Source organism: Zalophus californianus, chromosome 5 (genome assembly GCF_009762305.2).
Source record: "Zalophus californianus isolate mZalCal1 chromosome 5, mZalCal1.pri.v2, whole genome shotgun sequence".
Lineage (NCBI taxonomy): Eukaryota > Metazoa > Chordata > Mammalia > Carnivora > Otariidae > Zalophus > Zalophus californianus.
The window spans coordinates 94,410,488-94,427,798 of NC_045599.1; the positions used below are offsets into that span (position 1 = coordinate 94,410,488).

At 49.2% G+C, this 17,311-nt stretch overlaps 1 protein-coding gene across 2 annotated transcripts in view; it reads right to left on the minus strand.

Moving 5' to 3' along the window:
• KCNIP1 (potassium voltage-gated channel interacting protein 1) overlaps positions 1-16,380 on the minus strand; it is a 205,466-nt gene extending 189,086 nt beyond the window's left edge. For both annotated transcript variants that reach the window (XM_027606969.1, XM_027606967.1), the window contains exon 1: positions 15,955-16,380. In XM_027606969.1, coding sequence (XP_027462770.1) covers positions 15,955-16,015 — 61 coding nt within the window. In that variant the 5' untranslated portion in view covers positions 16,016-16,380. The remainder of the gene's footprint in view (positions 1-15,954) is intronic.
• Positions 16,381-17,311: the final 931 nt, after the last annotated feature.

A 17,311-nucleotide genomic window follows, 5' to 3' on the forward strand; every position in this document is an offset into this window, starting at 1 on the left:
GATTCCCACCTGCCCCCCCTCCCAGATATGAGCTGATCTTCCTTGCAGATCTCAAGCCAACAGGCATGACATGGCAAGCAGAATTCTCAAAACACAGAGATACCTACAAATAAACCAACAACAAATGACTGGAATGGTCTTTCAGCCTGGAAGAGTACTTTAAACACACACACACACACACACACACACACACACACACACACACACACACTCACAAAAACAGACTGGAGCCAGACAGCCTGGGCTGTAGAGAGGAAAAGCAAATATGACATTCATCAGAATGGGGATGCAAATAATTTCATCTGTCTCCCACGCCAACTGCAATCAATTGGTAGTGGCTGCCTGGAGTGCTGTGTTAAGAAGGATGCTGAGGTTACATTGTAGTGCTGAAGGACAAAGTACTACTATGGGTGATGAGCATCTGCCACGGGTAATGGACAAGCAGTGAGAGCACGTGCCAGGCATTGTCATACTTGGGCGAGGGACTAGGATGTAGTTGCAGAGGAGCTTGTATTCATCAAGGTCATATAGCCTGAGACTCACGGGGTCAAACCCTAACAACTGAAACCCTTGTTAACCCTCAAATGAGGGCCTACTCTGGAGTGGGTATTTTAGACACACTTTTCTAATTCATCCTCACAGAGAGAGGAGACCTTAGGAGAGAGATGAAGGTCCTGAGGCTCAGAGGCAGTAGGTGACCTACCCAAGCTCATAAACGTCAAGAAAGACAGAGCCATTCTCCAGACCAGCGCGGCCTGGCTTCTAAGTCTGTGCATCTCACCGTTACATGGAACACCTCTGAATTAAGTGGGGTCTGGATTGCTGTGCCAGTCTTTCAGTCTGGTTGTTGCCCGCTGACATATTAGGGCAAGGTGGGAGTCGGGGGAGAGGGTCTGTCTCCCCGGAAACTCACATGGAAGTCATGTAAAGACCAAATTGGTCCGGGGATTGAACTTCCGACAACCTTCCCCTTCCCCAAAACTTGAGTTGGTTTATTGCTCCTCCACAGTTCTGGAAGAAGGCCAAGAAAGGCAGGAAGGGAAGGAGAAGGAATGGGAGATTCTTGCATTATCAGTTCCAATGATGTGTGAGCCACCAGGGTGAGATCGCGGGCCTGGCAATCGGGACAACCAGGACTAATCCTGCATTGCTTCAAGTTGGCTGGGCAACTGTGGGAAGCAGCTTTTGTGAGCCTCAGCTTCCCCAAATGTCAAATGGAGCTAATACCAGGTAGTAGGTGTAGAGTCTCTGAGGGATGGTGCCACAGAAACTAAGGCACACAGGTCTGGGTTCAATATTGTCCCTACACTTACCAGCGAGGTGTCTTTGGTTAAGTCACATCTCCTCTCCGGGCTTCCGTTTCATCACCTCTAAAATACATATGATATCAGCGGCTACCTTGTAAGGTTGTGTGACAATTAAAAGATGATTTGGGGGACGTGCCCAGCATGGTGTCTGATATTCTATACACAGTAGCACAAATTCTCTCTCTGCACAAATGCACACACCCCAAACATCCTTTAAAGAGCTCTTCCTATTTGGGGCACATGGTTGGCTCAGTTTGGCTGGGCGTCTGACTCTTGGTTTTGGCTTAGGTCATGATCTCAGGGTCATGAGATCGAGCCCCACATCAGGCTCCGTGCTCAGCAAGGAGTCTGCTTGAGATTCTCTCTCTCCCTCTGTCCTTCCCACCCCCCACTCTCTCTCTCTGTCAAAAAAAAAAAAAAATCTTTAAAGAACTCTTTCCGTTTGGCACAGAGTCACTGGGTGGTATTAGAAATTGTAGGGGGGACGGTTAGGGAACAGCCTGTCTCAGTTTCCACCCTTTGCACGCTGCACATGGTGTTTTGTCACCTTGACCAAATTTAGCCTAGGATCTCTCCATCCCTCCATGTTCTCACTCACCCTGTGTCTTTGCTTCAGTTCTCCTTTCTACCTGGATTCTTTTTCACACGTTTTGACAGCAAGAACAATCACGAGAATAAAAAGGACAATGCAGTGAATCCTCTATCGACTGCTCGCAATGTGCAGGCGGCCTGCTACTCTCACTTCACATGTTTACAGTTTCTTCCACACTCTTATGACCCTTCTTCCTCCCTTCTTTCCTCCCCTCCTTGACTTTGTTCCAGGGTTTGGAGGAATAATAAATCAACTCCAGAGACAGATAAAGGCTGTAGGCAGCTCTAATCCCAAAAGCACTTTGGTCTTTCCATTACCTCTGGTCTTGAGCTGCCTGGAAAACAAATTCCCACCCTTGCTCCATTTACACTTTATTTTCCATATTCTTCCCAAGGAACAGATGTGATCAGGATTATTAACCTCACTGGACACACAAAGAAACCAAGGTTCACCTAGGTACCTACCTGGGGTCACACAGCCAATGAGAAGCAAGCCTGAGATGTAAATCTCCAACTCTTACTCCTTATTCAACACAACAGCACCTGAATGCAATTGCTTACAGGTCATCCCCATCCCGCTGCTCAACAATGTGTGGTCTATTCAGGGGACCCCATAGGCTTAGAGTTCCAAGACCAGGGTATTCAAGATGCATCCAAACCATCTCTCTTTAATGTGTTCCATTAAAGAGAGATAGGCAGTCTCTGGTCTCTCATCATTCACTACTTTTTATGTTACTCTCTCCACTAATGATAGAAATAATACAAGCTACTGATATTAAGAATTACTACCATTTGTTGAGCCCTTACTATACACCACATGCTTAAATGCCACAAGAACCCTACAATTTTGACATGAGATTATTCCTTTTTTACAATGGATGGAGAGGCCCTACAGGCACCTCTAACGTGTCCAGGGTAGAAGGTGGCCTGTGGAGGCATTGGATTTGAAATCACTTCTGTAATCCCTCCCGGGCTCAGGGGGAGGTACTTGCTGCCAAGAAGAATGTCTCCAGGGGCAGGACATGCCTCTTATTCCTGATGCACCAGAAATGGCGCTCAGGAGAGAGGTATGAACACTCCAGAAGTAGCTGGTGGGAGATGCCATGTTCTCCACTGTTCCTTGTGCTCAGTCAGCGCAGAATCAGGGCAGAATGTGGTCAGGCCAGGGTGACATCCAGGATGTTCCCAGGAAGTCTTCCCTGGCTGTCGGAATAGAAGGGTGGCTGTGCTTCCCACGCTGGTCATGGTGTGGGTGCAGGTGCATTCTGATGGAATAGGGAGCCGCCTGACCACCCTGCGTACCTTTGGAGGCAGGACATTTAAATCTGATGAGTTCATCCAAGAGTATAGCCTATGTTTTCCTGCAAGTTTACTCTTTCATTCCACAAATATTTATTGAAGACTGGCTATGTAGCAGGCATGGCACTCTGCTTTGTCCTGAGAATGCAAGTGTCATGAAGGCAGCCTGTATGAAAATGACTCTGAAAGTGCCAACCATGGGTAAATCTAGAGGTATGAACTGATGTGTCTTATTCTCTCCTACTGTTGACAAATGTATCTGGGGGAATGCAAGTTCTCAGGGTTAGAAATCCTTCTGTGTAGACTAGTCAAAGAAGATAGATTGAACAAAGCAAAGGATAGCCTCAGATCCGCCAGTGCCACTACCACCATTACTACCACCATCATCTCACCACCAATACTACTACTAACACGACTATTTCACCACCCCCCTTATTGCTAACACAACTCCACTATTATCACCACCATTACTAATACCACCTCTCATCATACCACCACCATCGTGCTCCCATCACTACCACCACCACCCCATCACTGTTATCCCTACTATAATCATCACAATTACCACTAACATTATCATGCTCCAGCAACACCATGACCTACCAGCACCACCACTGCTACTTTAATACCACTATTCTCACTGTCACCGATATCTCTGCCATCACCAACATTGTCCCTATTATAACCATCACCACCACTAATAACACTACCCACCATCAGCTAGCACCATCATCGTTGCTACCACCAACACCAGCATCACCTCCACGAGCATCATCACCACCACCATCAAAAGCAAATCCTACACCTGTGATCATTAGCATCCTCTACATATTAATACCCACCATTTATGCATTGCTTTACAGCTTATAAACACTTATAAACACTTGCGTTCATGTGATCTCATTCAATCCCCATGAGAACCCAATAAGTTGATATCATGATTGCCGTTATTTCATAGATGAAGAAATGGATATACAGAGGGGGGTCAAACAACTTGCTTCAACCACACAGCTTGTAAAGGGTAAGCCGGGACCGGCCTTCAGTTCTATTTCACTCAACATACCTTTTCTATCAACTCTAAGCTGTTACCTCCAATGCTCTATGTTTTTGCACGAACCCACTGTCTTTGATGGTCAGATCCTGTAGATATGCTGAGGGGAGCCTCAAGTTGTGCCTTGGTTAATGTGCTACATTAATCCCAGTTAGGGAATCCCAAGTCCTGGTGCATCTCAGTGAAATGTTAATTCAAGTCACCAAGTGCCCAGTCAGGTGCCCAGACTGGTGTTGGACTCATTGGAGAAGCTCAGAAGGGCAGAAAGAAAGGTTCCAGTCTTTGAGGAAAGTGTATTCTTACTGAAGAGCCAGAGCATGTTTACAGGGAGCGATTATGGAGCAATTCAAGGCAATCAATTGCTAAATCATGCAGGACAAACAGCAAGTGCACTGGGAGGGGGAAGGAGGGAGCAGCTGTGGGCCGAAGGGATCCCTGGGAGACTTCTGGGAGGGCAGGGTGAGGGTGAGAGGAGACAGTCTTGGTCCCCACTTACTTTGTCCTTTCCTCATCCTTCCCCTCTACTACCTTTCAGGACCACCCTCCCGCCCCCCCCGCCCACATTTCTAAATATGGACACCTGACTCTGTTCTCTGCCTCAATTCTGTTCCCTCACATTTCTCATGATGACTTTTCTACTGATTTCCTCCAAGTCACAAAAGTGCATAACATCACTGTCATTTTTATTCCTTCTCCTTTCTTGTCATCTACCTCAAAGACGTTGTTCATACTATGCCTTCAGCCTAGAGCTTTACTAACCTACATTCCTGCACAGGCCCAGCTTTTGCTCTTTAATCAGCCTCGAATGCCACTTCTTTCAGGCCTCCTCCATGATTCTTCAGCCCCACCCTCAGACAGAGATGCCCTTTCCTCTTCTGAACCCCCACGGTGTAACACAATCTGCAACTGGGTAAAAGTCGATGCCCAGGTACAGTCTGGCCTGGTGATTAAGTGGGCAGGCACTGGAGTCAAACCGTCTGGGTTCAAATGCTGGCTTGGCCATTTCCAAGAGGTGAGATAATTGACATTTCTTTATGTCCTCTGCGCTTCAGTTTCCTTATCTGTACAGAGTCCAGTAATAATGCTGACTTCCTTGTGATGCTATAAGGCCTAAATAAAACCAAGCTGCTAAAGTGTCTGGCACATAGTTAGAGCTCTAAAGATTTGCTGTTAATATTATTGTCATCAGAATGAAGCTCCTTGAGGGCAAAGACAGTATCTTACACCACTAATCTCCTTCCGGCAGCTTCTTTCTTGGTGGTGGTGGGGGGAGATAGGAACCTGACTTAGCTCCAGTACAGGCTATACAACGGGGACCAATGCACAGAGTGGTTGCTCTGGAAGGTTAGGAAGACCCAGGGATGGTGGAATAGTCGCACAAGGTGAGGGCAGAAGGAATAGGGGAACAGGTAGTGGGGAGTGGAGGGTGCTCCTAAAAAAGTCAGGACAGGATTCAATGCTCAGTCTTTAGTCCCAGACCCTCCCACCCCCCTGCTTATAATGCACCCAGGGGGTGGGGGGACACATATCTGCATTTAGAGCCGGTCAGAGTTGGTGGGACTCCTGGCTCTTCCACCAGCCGTCTGGAAGGGCTTAGCCAAGTCACTTCCTCCTGAGCTACAATTTCTTTATCCTTAAAATGGGGGATTGAACGCTACTTCTCAGAGTATGAGATTTCATGTGTTATATGGAGATAACCATAGGACTGGGTTGTTGTAAGGATTAAATTAGTTTAATATATCAAAAGCACTTAGAATAGTACTTGGCAAAAAAAATGCTATATAAAAGTCATTTGCTTTTACTATTTTTTTCTTATTATGAGAGCTTTTAAAATAATACTTGTGTTATTATTGTTATATTTGTCATCATCTTGCATAGTGCCTGGCACACAGTAGGTCCTCAATACAGATTTTTTTTTCTTTTTCCTGTCTGTTTCCCACTCTGATGCAAAAATACACAACACACCCATTCAAGAAATGCTTAAAGTACCAGCAAAGTAGAAGCACCAAAAATTGTGAAGAAAAAAAAAAAGTGTTTTGAAAGTGTATTATCTATTTTTTAAAAAATCACCAAAGTAGTCATCATGGAAAAAAATCCAAATTTCATTCAACTTCCTTAGACTTATTTTGCTGTTTCTGTTGTGAACCGTCTAAGTGGTAGTTGGTAAGGTGGGGGAAGGGGGCAATAAATCATGTTAGCTGTAGGACCTTGAAGGCTTAGAATCCTAATCTAGCCCAGTGCTGGCAATATGCAAAGGAGAAAGGGAAGGAAGTGAGCCCCCTGCTGCCCCCACTAGGTGAGCAGGGAAGCCTCTGGAAGAGACCCCTGCTGAGTGTGCAGTTTGGCCATCTGGGAGAGTGGTACACGGGTGAGTGCCAGGGATGGAGAAAAGGGGCAGCCTCAGCCCCACACAGAAGCCGGGTGCTGCGGGGCCTCTAGAACCCTCCCTCAGCTGTCAGCAGAGCCCTCCTCTCTCTTGGGGTGCAGGGTCTGCATGAGGGAGAAGGTGACAGGGCCAATGGGAGGCTGGTGGCTGTCGCATTTGGTTCCCAGGGGCTCAGAAGCTAGCCGCTGTTTTTCAACCCCTTCTAGGGCATCCAAGGTCGGCTTGTCCTGGGTGTGGCCTCAGGCTGGAGGAGGAGTCCATGTGTTGCAGTGCCTTGGTAGCAGACAAGCTTCAATTCCTTGCTCTTTAGTCACTAGACAGTCATAGAACCTCCCTGAACCTCAGTGTCCGAATTTGTAAAGGGAGACTAACACTACAACCATCACAGGGCTATTGTATAAGTTAAAGGAGATCAGGTATGCAGAAGGGTCTGGGACATACAGGCCTTGAAAAAATTTGAATCCCTCCTCAAGCAATGCTTCCCTGTCCCTCCAATTTCTATCCCAGACAAGTTTATTGACCCTGGATGAGTCCCGCTTAACCATTTAGCGCAGGAAGCTTCCTACGACATCTCAGAGGATTGCTTGTTGGTTTTCCAACAGAGAGGTCCTTCTATACCCCATGGAAAAGGCACTTAACGTCATGCTTCAGGCTCTTCTTTTGTCTATGAGACTCTTACTAACTCCATCATACCTTCTGGCTTCAAATCCCATACCAAGGCTTTGTACAGAAACCAGGCTGCCACCCTGCTCTGCGATTCAGAGCATTATCAAGGAAATTCCTTGCAGAGAGAGGTCTTTAGTCCGCAAGGCTCTGCCTGCCCTCTGTTCTGGCCCATGTCTGAGATACAACTCGCTGAAGGCTCAGAAAGCCTCCTTGTCATATCTTCAGGTAGCACAGAACTTGGAGGTTAGGCTCACAGCTAAGGTGAGGGCTGGTAGAATCAAGATTCAGGATCTCACTTGGCTGGAATAACATTTCAAATTATCAAATTAAAACTTAGTGGGCATATAGAGCCCTGCACTTCTGTTTTATTTAAAAAGAGTGAAAGAAAAGCTCGATTGAAGAAATGTTCCTCTGGGGAGATCTGACTTCATAGCAATTTATGTGAAGACAAGCAGGACTGGGGAGGCCTGGGGTTCAGATCCCAGATCGGACGCTCGAGCTGCGTGACTACGGGCAAACCACTGACCTCCTCAGGGCTCCGTTTTGTTATCTTAAATGAGACTTGAACCAGGAGGCTTCAAAGGCCCCTTCCGGCTTGACATGTAAACTTACACATATACACAAAAACACATACATACGTACTGTAATCTGTGCTCTAGGTCAATGGGCCCAGAAGCCACCTGGAGATTGTAGTAAAATGCAAGATCTGATCCAGTCGGGACCTGAGACTGCATTTCTAATAAGCTCCCACGTGGCACCGAACCTGCCTCAGCCTCCTAACAACCTGGCAGGGAATTACTATCAACATCCCCATTTTCTAGATGTAGCAATGAAGGTTCACAGAGGAGAGGGGCCTGCTTGAGGTCACAGAGCTAACAAGCGGCAGAGACAGGGTTTATATCCAGGTCTGGGAATATATGCCCAAAACCGCCATATCACCCGCAGATGTGTCATACAGATGTAGGCCAACCTGTGGCCAAGGAAGAAAGGAACACCAGCAAGGTCTTGTGTTGGTTTCCTTTCTAGCAATGACGACCCATCAACTGACTGACCCCTCCCTGCCTCTCTGGACCATGTGAAGACACTGACTGATTCGGGTTCCCAAATCAGAAGGTCTGAAATTCTAACATCCTTGGAGATTTAAGTGCTTGATCCCAGGCAATGATGGCTGCAACAAAGGGAAAAGAATTTAGTTCACATAAATGATTAGAGCAGAGGAGCGATGTTTAATCCTATTAATGAATTTGCTAATTGGCCTTCTGCCCCCAATCATTTCATATTTAGGCTTTTGCGGTGTCAGATTAAATGGAAACAGATTCAGGGGTGGTTTGAGATGAGGCTAAAAGCATTTTGCTCAGGGCCTGCAGATGGCTCAGTTGTTCTGTATGGCTAATGAGGTCCATCCCTGAATGCCTTCTCCCCAACATCCCCATTCTCCATTTGGGCTGTTCTTCCTTGAGGCAAGGCCAGGAAGGGAGGGGGATGGTGTGGTGCCTAAGAGCTCAGGCTCTGGGGTCAGCCAGAACTGGGCACTGCTATCCACGAGCTGTGTGACCCTGGGCAAGTAGCTTCCCTTCTTAGAACCTCAGTTCCTCATCTGCAAAATGGGAGCTGTAAATAGGGTCTGTCTTCCAGGGCTGGGAAGAGGTTAATAAAATAACGTAGGAAAGGGCCGAGCAAGGTGCCTGGCAGACAGCAGCAGTCAACATCAGCTACTATTATTATTCACCCTGGCAGATGATCCCCATTTTCTTATCTCACCACTGGGAATTTCTTTCATCATCTAACATTGCCAGCTTCCCGTAGGAGTTACCAGAGAAATTGCAAGGGACTCCAGGGGCCAGGGTTGTGATGGCTCTGGGCCCCAGAGGGATGGAATCAGAGGCTGCAGTTCGAAGGGACAGAGCTCACCAAGGACTGCCCAGTCACGGTGCAGATGAAGCAACAGAGGAGGAAGGGACCTGCTCTGAGATGGGATAAAGGAGCAGCAAAGCCAGTAATACCCCGAGCTGCTAAGATCATTGCACCTTATGTGAAGCACTGTCCTCACCACCTCCTTGACCTCATATACAGCCCTGTAAGGGAGGCATAGTCATTGTCCCCATTTTGCAGAGGAGTAAACTCAGGCCCAGAGAGGTTCAGTTAAGGAGTCACAGAGCCAGAGTTTAAACCCAGGTCTTACTTTCCTGCAGTGGTCCTAACCATTTTTTTTTTTTTTTTTTTTTTTTTTGCAGTCCTGTTTCTAGTCCCCTGGTTTGAGTGGAGCATGGTTCCCATTTCCCCCACTGCCCCAGTGAAGATTCCTGCCTGGCCTGGAATCGCAAGAATTAATCCAGAATTCTGCTCCCATTGCTAGGGTATAGGAAGCTAGCCATATCCCAACTGATTACAGCAACTCCCCCAAGGTGACCCATTTAAAATACTCCCTGGAGGGAGGAGAAGCATTTAAAGATAAGTCAACTTTGTTTGAAGGTCCCAAGACTCTCAGTCTCTCTCTCTCCTTTTCTCCCTCCTAAACACTGCTCATTCTCTGCCTGATGAATGGGAACATCAACTCCAGGGCCATTATGCAGAACTTTGCAGCGCTTCTCCCCATGAGCAGACCCAGATTTCTCATCTGTGCCGCCGCATTCCTGCGCTAGTTGGAGCCATCAGGAACACACACCCTGGTCTATCCATCCTTACCTCCACACAGCCAACATCCCGTCAACTCTGGACCCAATATCAGGCCTGACAGAAACTCTGGAATAAGACTCTTTACCTTAGAGCTAGTCAGAGAGATAAGTGTATGAATCCATAATCACATTATGTTCACGATTATAGCAAGGGGAAGCCGCAACGGCTGCGGAAGTAACAGGGGACGGAGAGATGTGCCCTGCCTGCAGGAGCCTGGGAGAGGGTGACACTGAATGAGGTCCTGAAGGATGTGTAGGAGTTCACCAGGTGAATGGGGAGGTGGAGGTGGAGGGTGAGCGGGAGCCAGAGTGAACCTTGGGCAGAGGTAACATCAGGGAAGCAATGCTGAAGGATACTTAAGAGATTGCTTAGGGAACAAATAAATGGGTAGACAAATATACACGTTCCTGATCTCACCCAGACAAGGTAAACATGAACCTGAAATACAAGGGAGGCCATTCTGGACCAGTCCTTGTTTTAGTTTTTTGTTTGTTTGTTTGTTTGTTTGTTTTAATGAATCAACAAAAGAGTGAAAGTAGAGATACTTTCCCATCTTCTCACCTTCCCCAAAACACTACACACCTAGTGATATCCAAAAACTACCGGGACTTTTCTTGACTGAATTTATAATTTTTAGCTTTCTAAGAAGCTCTTGCTCTAAGTTTACTATTAATTATCTATACCGGGGCTTCCTGTGCCCTTGACTCCTCCCAAGTTTCATGGTGGACTGCTTAGATCCAGCATTGGGGTAGCATGACAATCAATGCTCTTCATGCAAAGACAGTCTTTCATTATAGCCCTCCTAGGACTTCGCCGCTCATTCGTTAACTGATGGATCCATTCATTCCTACATGATTTCATATCTTCAATCATTCCTTTCTGCATTCATTCGATACTTCCTTTGCTTCCTTTCATTAATTCATTTATTTATTCTCCCATTCATTCAATCACCCATTCTTTCACTCACTTGTTGACACACGCACTCACTGTTCATTTGCACATTTACGGAGCATTTATTGAGCAAAGCCCTTCTAGGTATCCGATGAGGTCCAAGACTGGGTCCCTTGCCAGGTACTGGGCTGAAAGCCTCCTCATTTTATTTATTTATTTTTTATTTTTTATTTTTTAAGATTTTATTTATTTATTTATTCATGAGAGACAGAGAGAGAGAGAGAGAGAGAGAGAGGCAGAGGGAGAAGCAGGCTCCCAAGGAGCAGGGAGCCTGATGCGGGACTGGATCCCAGGACCCTGGGATCATGACCTGAGCCGAAGGCAGATGCCCAACCATCTGAGCCACCCAGGCACCCAAAGCCTCCTCATTTTAAACAGTAGTCCCTCACTTCTATTTTGCAGTCTTTCCATCTCCCTCTTTCTGTTCGCCGTTGACTTTCTTCTGGGATTGAGGGCCCAAGAACTGTGCCTGGCACTGGCTGTGGTTTCCTCATCCTTTTGTGACTATCAGGAGCTGGGGAGTAGGAACACGTTCTCAGCATCTCCCTGCTAAATGGTAAACAGATTCAGTACATTTCTTGGACAAAGCCAATTCAAAGCCAGCAGACCAAATAAGAGAATTCATTCCAGGCAGAGGGCTGGTAACTGAAATTCCAGTGGGAAGCTAACTTTTCCTGTAGGGTCTGCAGTTCTAGAAAATAAATCGGCGAGCCGTTCCATTATTTATAATTTCCTCCAGAAAAGATGTTTTGAGTACCTACTATGTGCAAGAAACCAAGCTGGGGACTGTGAGGAATGATTCAGACAAGCTCACTGCAAGAAGCCGACACTCTGGAGTGGCGGAGGGCTGGGGGTCGGGCGGGGAATGAAGGAGCGGTTAACACCTCCATTGAGTGCCCAGTTCAATGCATGACTCGAGAGTCGTGAGATGGCACACCTTAAAAAATTGGGGAATTTAGATAGGAGAAATCATTGCTTCCCGGGGCCTGGGAAAGCCTTCTTGACTGCAGAAACAGCTGAGTGAGGCCTTGGGATATGGGAGGAAAGATAACTATTGGACTAGGAGGTGGGGAGAAGGGTAACACGGAGTGAAAAGGATGGACAAAGACGCAGAAGCAGGTGACGCCGCCCAGCACGAACACCTCTGTAAGTTAGTATGCCTCCCTTAGACATCAGGAAACAGGCATTTCCAAGGTCAAATGGTTTGCCGAAGGTCCTTTGAGACAAGGGCTGTGTGACAGCAGGGCTACTGCTTCTCTCCGCATCACTGCCTCTCCTTGGTCTCCCAGATCTTCTGGGTTGAACATGCTGTCCGATTAATAAACTACAAATGCAGCTCCATCAGGAACCCTCTGGTCCCACAAATTCTCCAAAGTGCTCACTGATCTAGGCAGCAGGGAACCAGCTTTTTTGTCTCTAACTTGCCAGGTGGTCTTAGAAAAAGCATCGGACAGCTGTGGGATTTAGTCTGCTCATCTGTTCAATGAGCACACTCGAGAGCACAAGCTCAGACCTTCCTGAAGGTTCTGAATGCTTTCCCTTGGTAGTGGAGGACCGGTCACCCATTTGTTTATAGGTAAAAATCTCCACTATGATGACCTTGGTCCAGCGATGCTCTCCCTAAACTCTCTTGCCCCCCACAGGCCCAGCAGCTGCGCCCACATCATCCTTCTCTGGAGACCCCCCACCCCAACCCTTCGCACTTAGTCTTTAAAGCCCAGAGCAGGCATGAAAAGCACATACAAAACTCTGGGAGCCAGAAATTCTACCTAGGACCGGGATGCGGAGGCTGAACCCCCCAAAGCAGGGCTTTTCTCCTTCTTAATTAAAGACAAACAAAGATCCCAAACAGAGAAAGAAAATGAATTTCGAATGTTTTTATTCAGTGACACAGTTCTTAAACTAATTTAGATTTCAGCTGCCTTCAGGAAGCTCTCCTTGAACACCAAGCTTGGGCTAGGCCCATCTCTCTCTCGGCACTAATCACGTGGAGCTTTTGCCCTACTTTGGAAAAAAAAAATGTATATGTGCCACCAAATTATAGTTTGGAAACATGCAGGGCATTTGTTCAGCAGGCTATGTTGTTTTCAGCCACAGCACGGAGGTCAGTGGGGGCTGCAGTAACAGGACCAGCATCTGTGCATCTAGGGTTTTGGGTCCTAGTTACCTAGACGGCACTGGAAGAGGGCTCCAGAAATGAGCTGTTAGGACTCCCAGAGGCACTGCCTACTTTCAGGATGGCCTTATTCTAGGCATTTGGAAGCCACAAACAGGAGAACCATAAATTGAACAGTAGCTAAAATTTGCTGACCACTTACTACACAGCAGAGCTTGTGCTGATCATTTGACTTGCATTACCCTGACATCCACACAACACAGCAGCGATTTTAAGACAGTAACTACTACTGTCCCTGTTTTACAGTTGAGGAATACAAGGCTAGTCAGTGGTGGAGCCTGGATTTGAACCCAGCAGGGATATCAATTCCTGAACTGAAAACCTCCACCACCCTCTTCTGACTGCTTCTAATTAGATCTGAGGCTGATGTCTAGTAGCAGTCCCAGTAAGAGCATCAGCAAGGAGAATCTTCAAATTTGAGAACAGGATGGAATCTGAGGAGAAACTAAGGCCCCGAGGGGGTAAGGGACCTGACCAGGAAGTGGCCCCTGACCACTGGCCTCCTCAGCCCGTTTCCAAGTCACCTCCCTCTGCAGGAAAGGTCTTCTGCTGATCAGCATTCCACAGAGGAAGATGGTGAGATAACACTGATCGGGGCAAATGCCGGGAGAAATGTACATGGCTGGAGCCTTGGACAATTCAGCCAACGTGGTGGAACTCTGTGCAAGAGGGGCTCCCAACTCAGGGATGGGGCAGCTTGTCATGGCAGCCTGCCCAATAGCCTTGACCTGCTGGGAGCTTCAAACAAGCATTGTTGTGAGAGTTAAATAAGTAAGTGCAGATAAAAGCACCCCACACCGTGCCAGGCACACAGTAAGGGAGGGCTCACTGAATGCTGTCACCCCCACTTCCCTTTCTCAGGGTCCTCAGAGAGAGCAAAGAGCTCTGGCCTCTGGGAATTCACCAGGGCGACCTGGCATTTTGTGTAGAAGAAGAGAATGTCTGAGCTCTTAATCTTTGCCCAACCCTGTGCAAGGAGCTTCATATCCATCCTTCATATTTTCATGTCCTTACAACAACCTCCTTGGGTCCCTGGTGGCTCAGCCCACACTATGTATGAAACAGGGTCCTCACTCCCTCTACTCCCCCCACACCAGTTTCCTGCCTGGAGGTAGTATTCTCACCCACTTTATGGATGAGAAAACAGGCTGAGAGAGGTGAAGGCTGGCCTGAGATCTCAGAAGGAGGGAGTGTTATGAAGCTGGGATGCACGCCCAGACCGCACCGGACTCCAGAGCTCAAGATCTTTCGATGACACCTAGCTGCCTCCCAGAAGAGCCACAGGCATTGAAAATATTTTCAAGCAAATCCTTGGGTCTCTTGCTGCACAGTCCCCTGGCCTCTGGGACCTCACAGTGGTCAGATAAATGATGGGGGTTTGGGGCTGAATTCTGTTCCCACACAAGTAGTATCTGAGGATCTGTGAGATGTCAAGGACCTGGGTCTAGGCTTACAGACCCTGCCTGCCCAAGACTGGTAAAAGGGCAAGCAGACCTTTCCCTGCCAGAAGGATTCGTAACTCATGCGGCCCTAGACCCATGTTCTAGGATGTAAACACCAATCCAGCTTTATCACCTAAGATCTATACCCGGAGATCTCATTCCTCAGTGCTTAGCCCACCTGATATCTCTGGGAGCTGGGGCAGAGGCCTGGACACTTTGAGGACAGGTTACTCATGGGGAACTCTGATGCAGATTTGCCTAATGAGTCAGGAGAGATCAACCAAGTCCTAAGAGCAGACTCACTGAGCACCTTGGAGTCCACCCTTACCTTAATACAGTTCTAATCACTACCCAGCATAAAGATTGGGAACTATAGCCCCTATACCTATAATCAGAACCTGAGCTCCAATGGCAGAACTTGAAGATTTAAGTGTCAGGTTACTTAAAATCCTTCTAGCACTCACCATAAGATTTGAGCATTAAACGGAAGAAAACAAAACCCATCGTTTTCTTTTCTTCCTAATTGCATCCTGTTCTTTCATTCCAACAACCAACTTTCTCACTGCTGGATAGGAGGCCTGCATAGTCCCTTATGGCGCAACATACATTTGCCCCAACTTCACATGGACCCGTTTGACAACTGTCCCGCTGGTGAGACTGGGCATGTCTCAGCTGGGAAAAGGCAGCTATGAACAGGAGGGTATCACGCTTTCTAATCCTTGACTGAAGCTCACGGCTCCATCACACCTTGACCTCACGTTTGCCCTCAGCTTCCCGGCGGTTCCCAGCGCATGGCAGCACCCTTGTGTGATGCCCTCGCTCTTAATGACGCCCCCAGGCACCAGGACACGAGCCCTGGGAGTTGTACCACGTGGCACCAGCTGATTCCTTTTGGCTTGCAGAGGTTTATTGGGGTGGGCAGACAGAGCACCCTCTCCCTGATGACGGACTCCTAGGTCTGCACCAGCACTGCCACCCGGAGGAGGGTGTGAATGTGTGAGCACCCTCGCTGGGTGCCCACCGTTGCACAATCGCGGGCCGTCATGGGAACCAAAAGAGCTTCCCAACATTTCCACTCAGACAATCCAGTCACCCCCACCTGTGAATCCCACTCTTCTGCTGCTCCTAGAGATTTCCAGGAAGAGAGTCCCGGCACCTGGAGCCCCAGAGGGGCTCTCCCCACCCCACCCCCCTGGGGCCAGCGCCCACTCTGGCTCCCTCCTCTGCGTGTTCACGATATTCACACCAAACCTCCCGCCAGGTTTCTTACTCCTTTGGATACAAGCACCTGCCCTTGCTCCTCGTAGAGAGGAGGGTCCAGGCTGAGAGAGGCAGGTGGCACACCCCAGCTCAGCACCAAGCACCCCAAACCCAGCCAGGGGAACAAAAGGAAGAAGGAGGTGGCTTACCTTTAGAAGGTCGCCTTTGTTTGGTTTGCAGAGATGAAAAGGTGCCCATGACGGCCCCCATGGCAGCGAACACTTGTGTGCGACTTGGGACCCCTCGCCCTGCCCCTCCCCTCCCCTGGAAAGAAATCAGTGTGGTTCCTCTACTCCGAATTGGAGGAGGAAAAAAAAAAAAAAGCACCCAGCCGCTCGCCTGCAGCTTGGTATTCAGCGAACGTGGGGCTGGGGCGCTGGGAGCCTTGCCTTTCCTTCTTCAGCCCCGCACATGCACTGACTCACAGGGCCCGCGGGTCCCGGCGAGCCTTCGGAACCGGGCCGGGCCGCTTCGCGCGCCACGGGCCGAGGATGCTGCCCCGCAGCCTGCTCGGAGCCGGACACGGGGCTGCGCGCCCGCCGGCCGAGGCTCCCGAGCCAGCGGCGCGTGCGGTGCGGGAGCCGCGCTCCGCCCGCCCCTGCTGCCGCCCGCCGCGCTCCCCTCCCGGCGCTCGGGCTGGCTCTCGGGGGCCGGGTACCAATCATGAATGAACAGAGGCAGGCACGGCGCGGAGCGGAGCCGCGCGCCCGCCCGCCAGCCCGCGCTCGGGGAGAATCTGAGGCGCGCGGAGTGGCCGGCGGGTAACCCCGGCGGGGCGGGGCGGGGGGCAGGGACCACGAGGGGCGCCAGCAGCCGCCCCGCTGCCCACCTCCCCGCGCGCCTGCACCTGCCGCGCTCTGCGCAGTCCGGGGCTGTGCCCCTGGGCGCACGGCCCCGGGTGGGCACCTGGCTGATGGGTGGGGTTCAGGGGGCAGCCTCAGATTGCTCCCCAGAGTGTGTGTGTGTGTGTGTGTGTGTGTGTGTGTGTGTGTGTGTGTGTGTGTCCCTGTGTGTGATGCGCTAATTCATTTGACTTCAAGGGAAATCTTATTTAACCCACTGCCTGAATTCATGGCGTGGGAAAAAAAAGTCTGCCCCACCCAGGGAGAGATGAAAAACATACATCTAATTGAGTTGTCATGGGAGGAAGGGTCCCTCCTGCTCCTCCAACGCCAGGGCCAACTTGGCCTAATGACTGAGAATCGGGGAGGGTAAAGGAGCCCCTTTGGACCCTTGCTTTCTCTCTTTTGTTTCTCCCCTCGCTCTCTCCCTCCTTCATCCTTCTGCCACCCCCCCACTCCCCCCCCAGTAATTTCCTAGCCATCAGCTACAGGGCAGGCTGTGAGTTGGTGCTGAGTGGGTAATGGCTGAATTTAAGAAACAGTCTCCCCGGGCGCCTGGGTGGCTCAGTTGGTTAAGCGGCTGCCTTCGGCTCAGGTCATGATCCTGGAGTCCCGGGATCGAGTCCCGCATCGGGCTCCCTGCTCGGCGGGGAGTCTGCTTCTC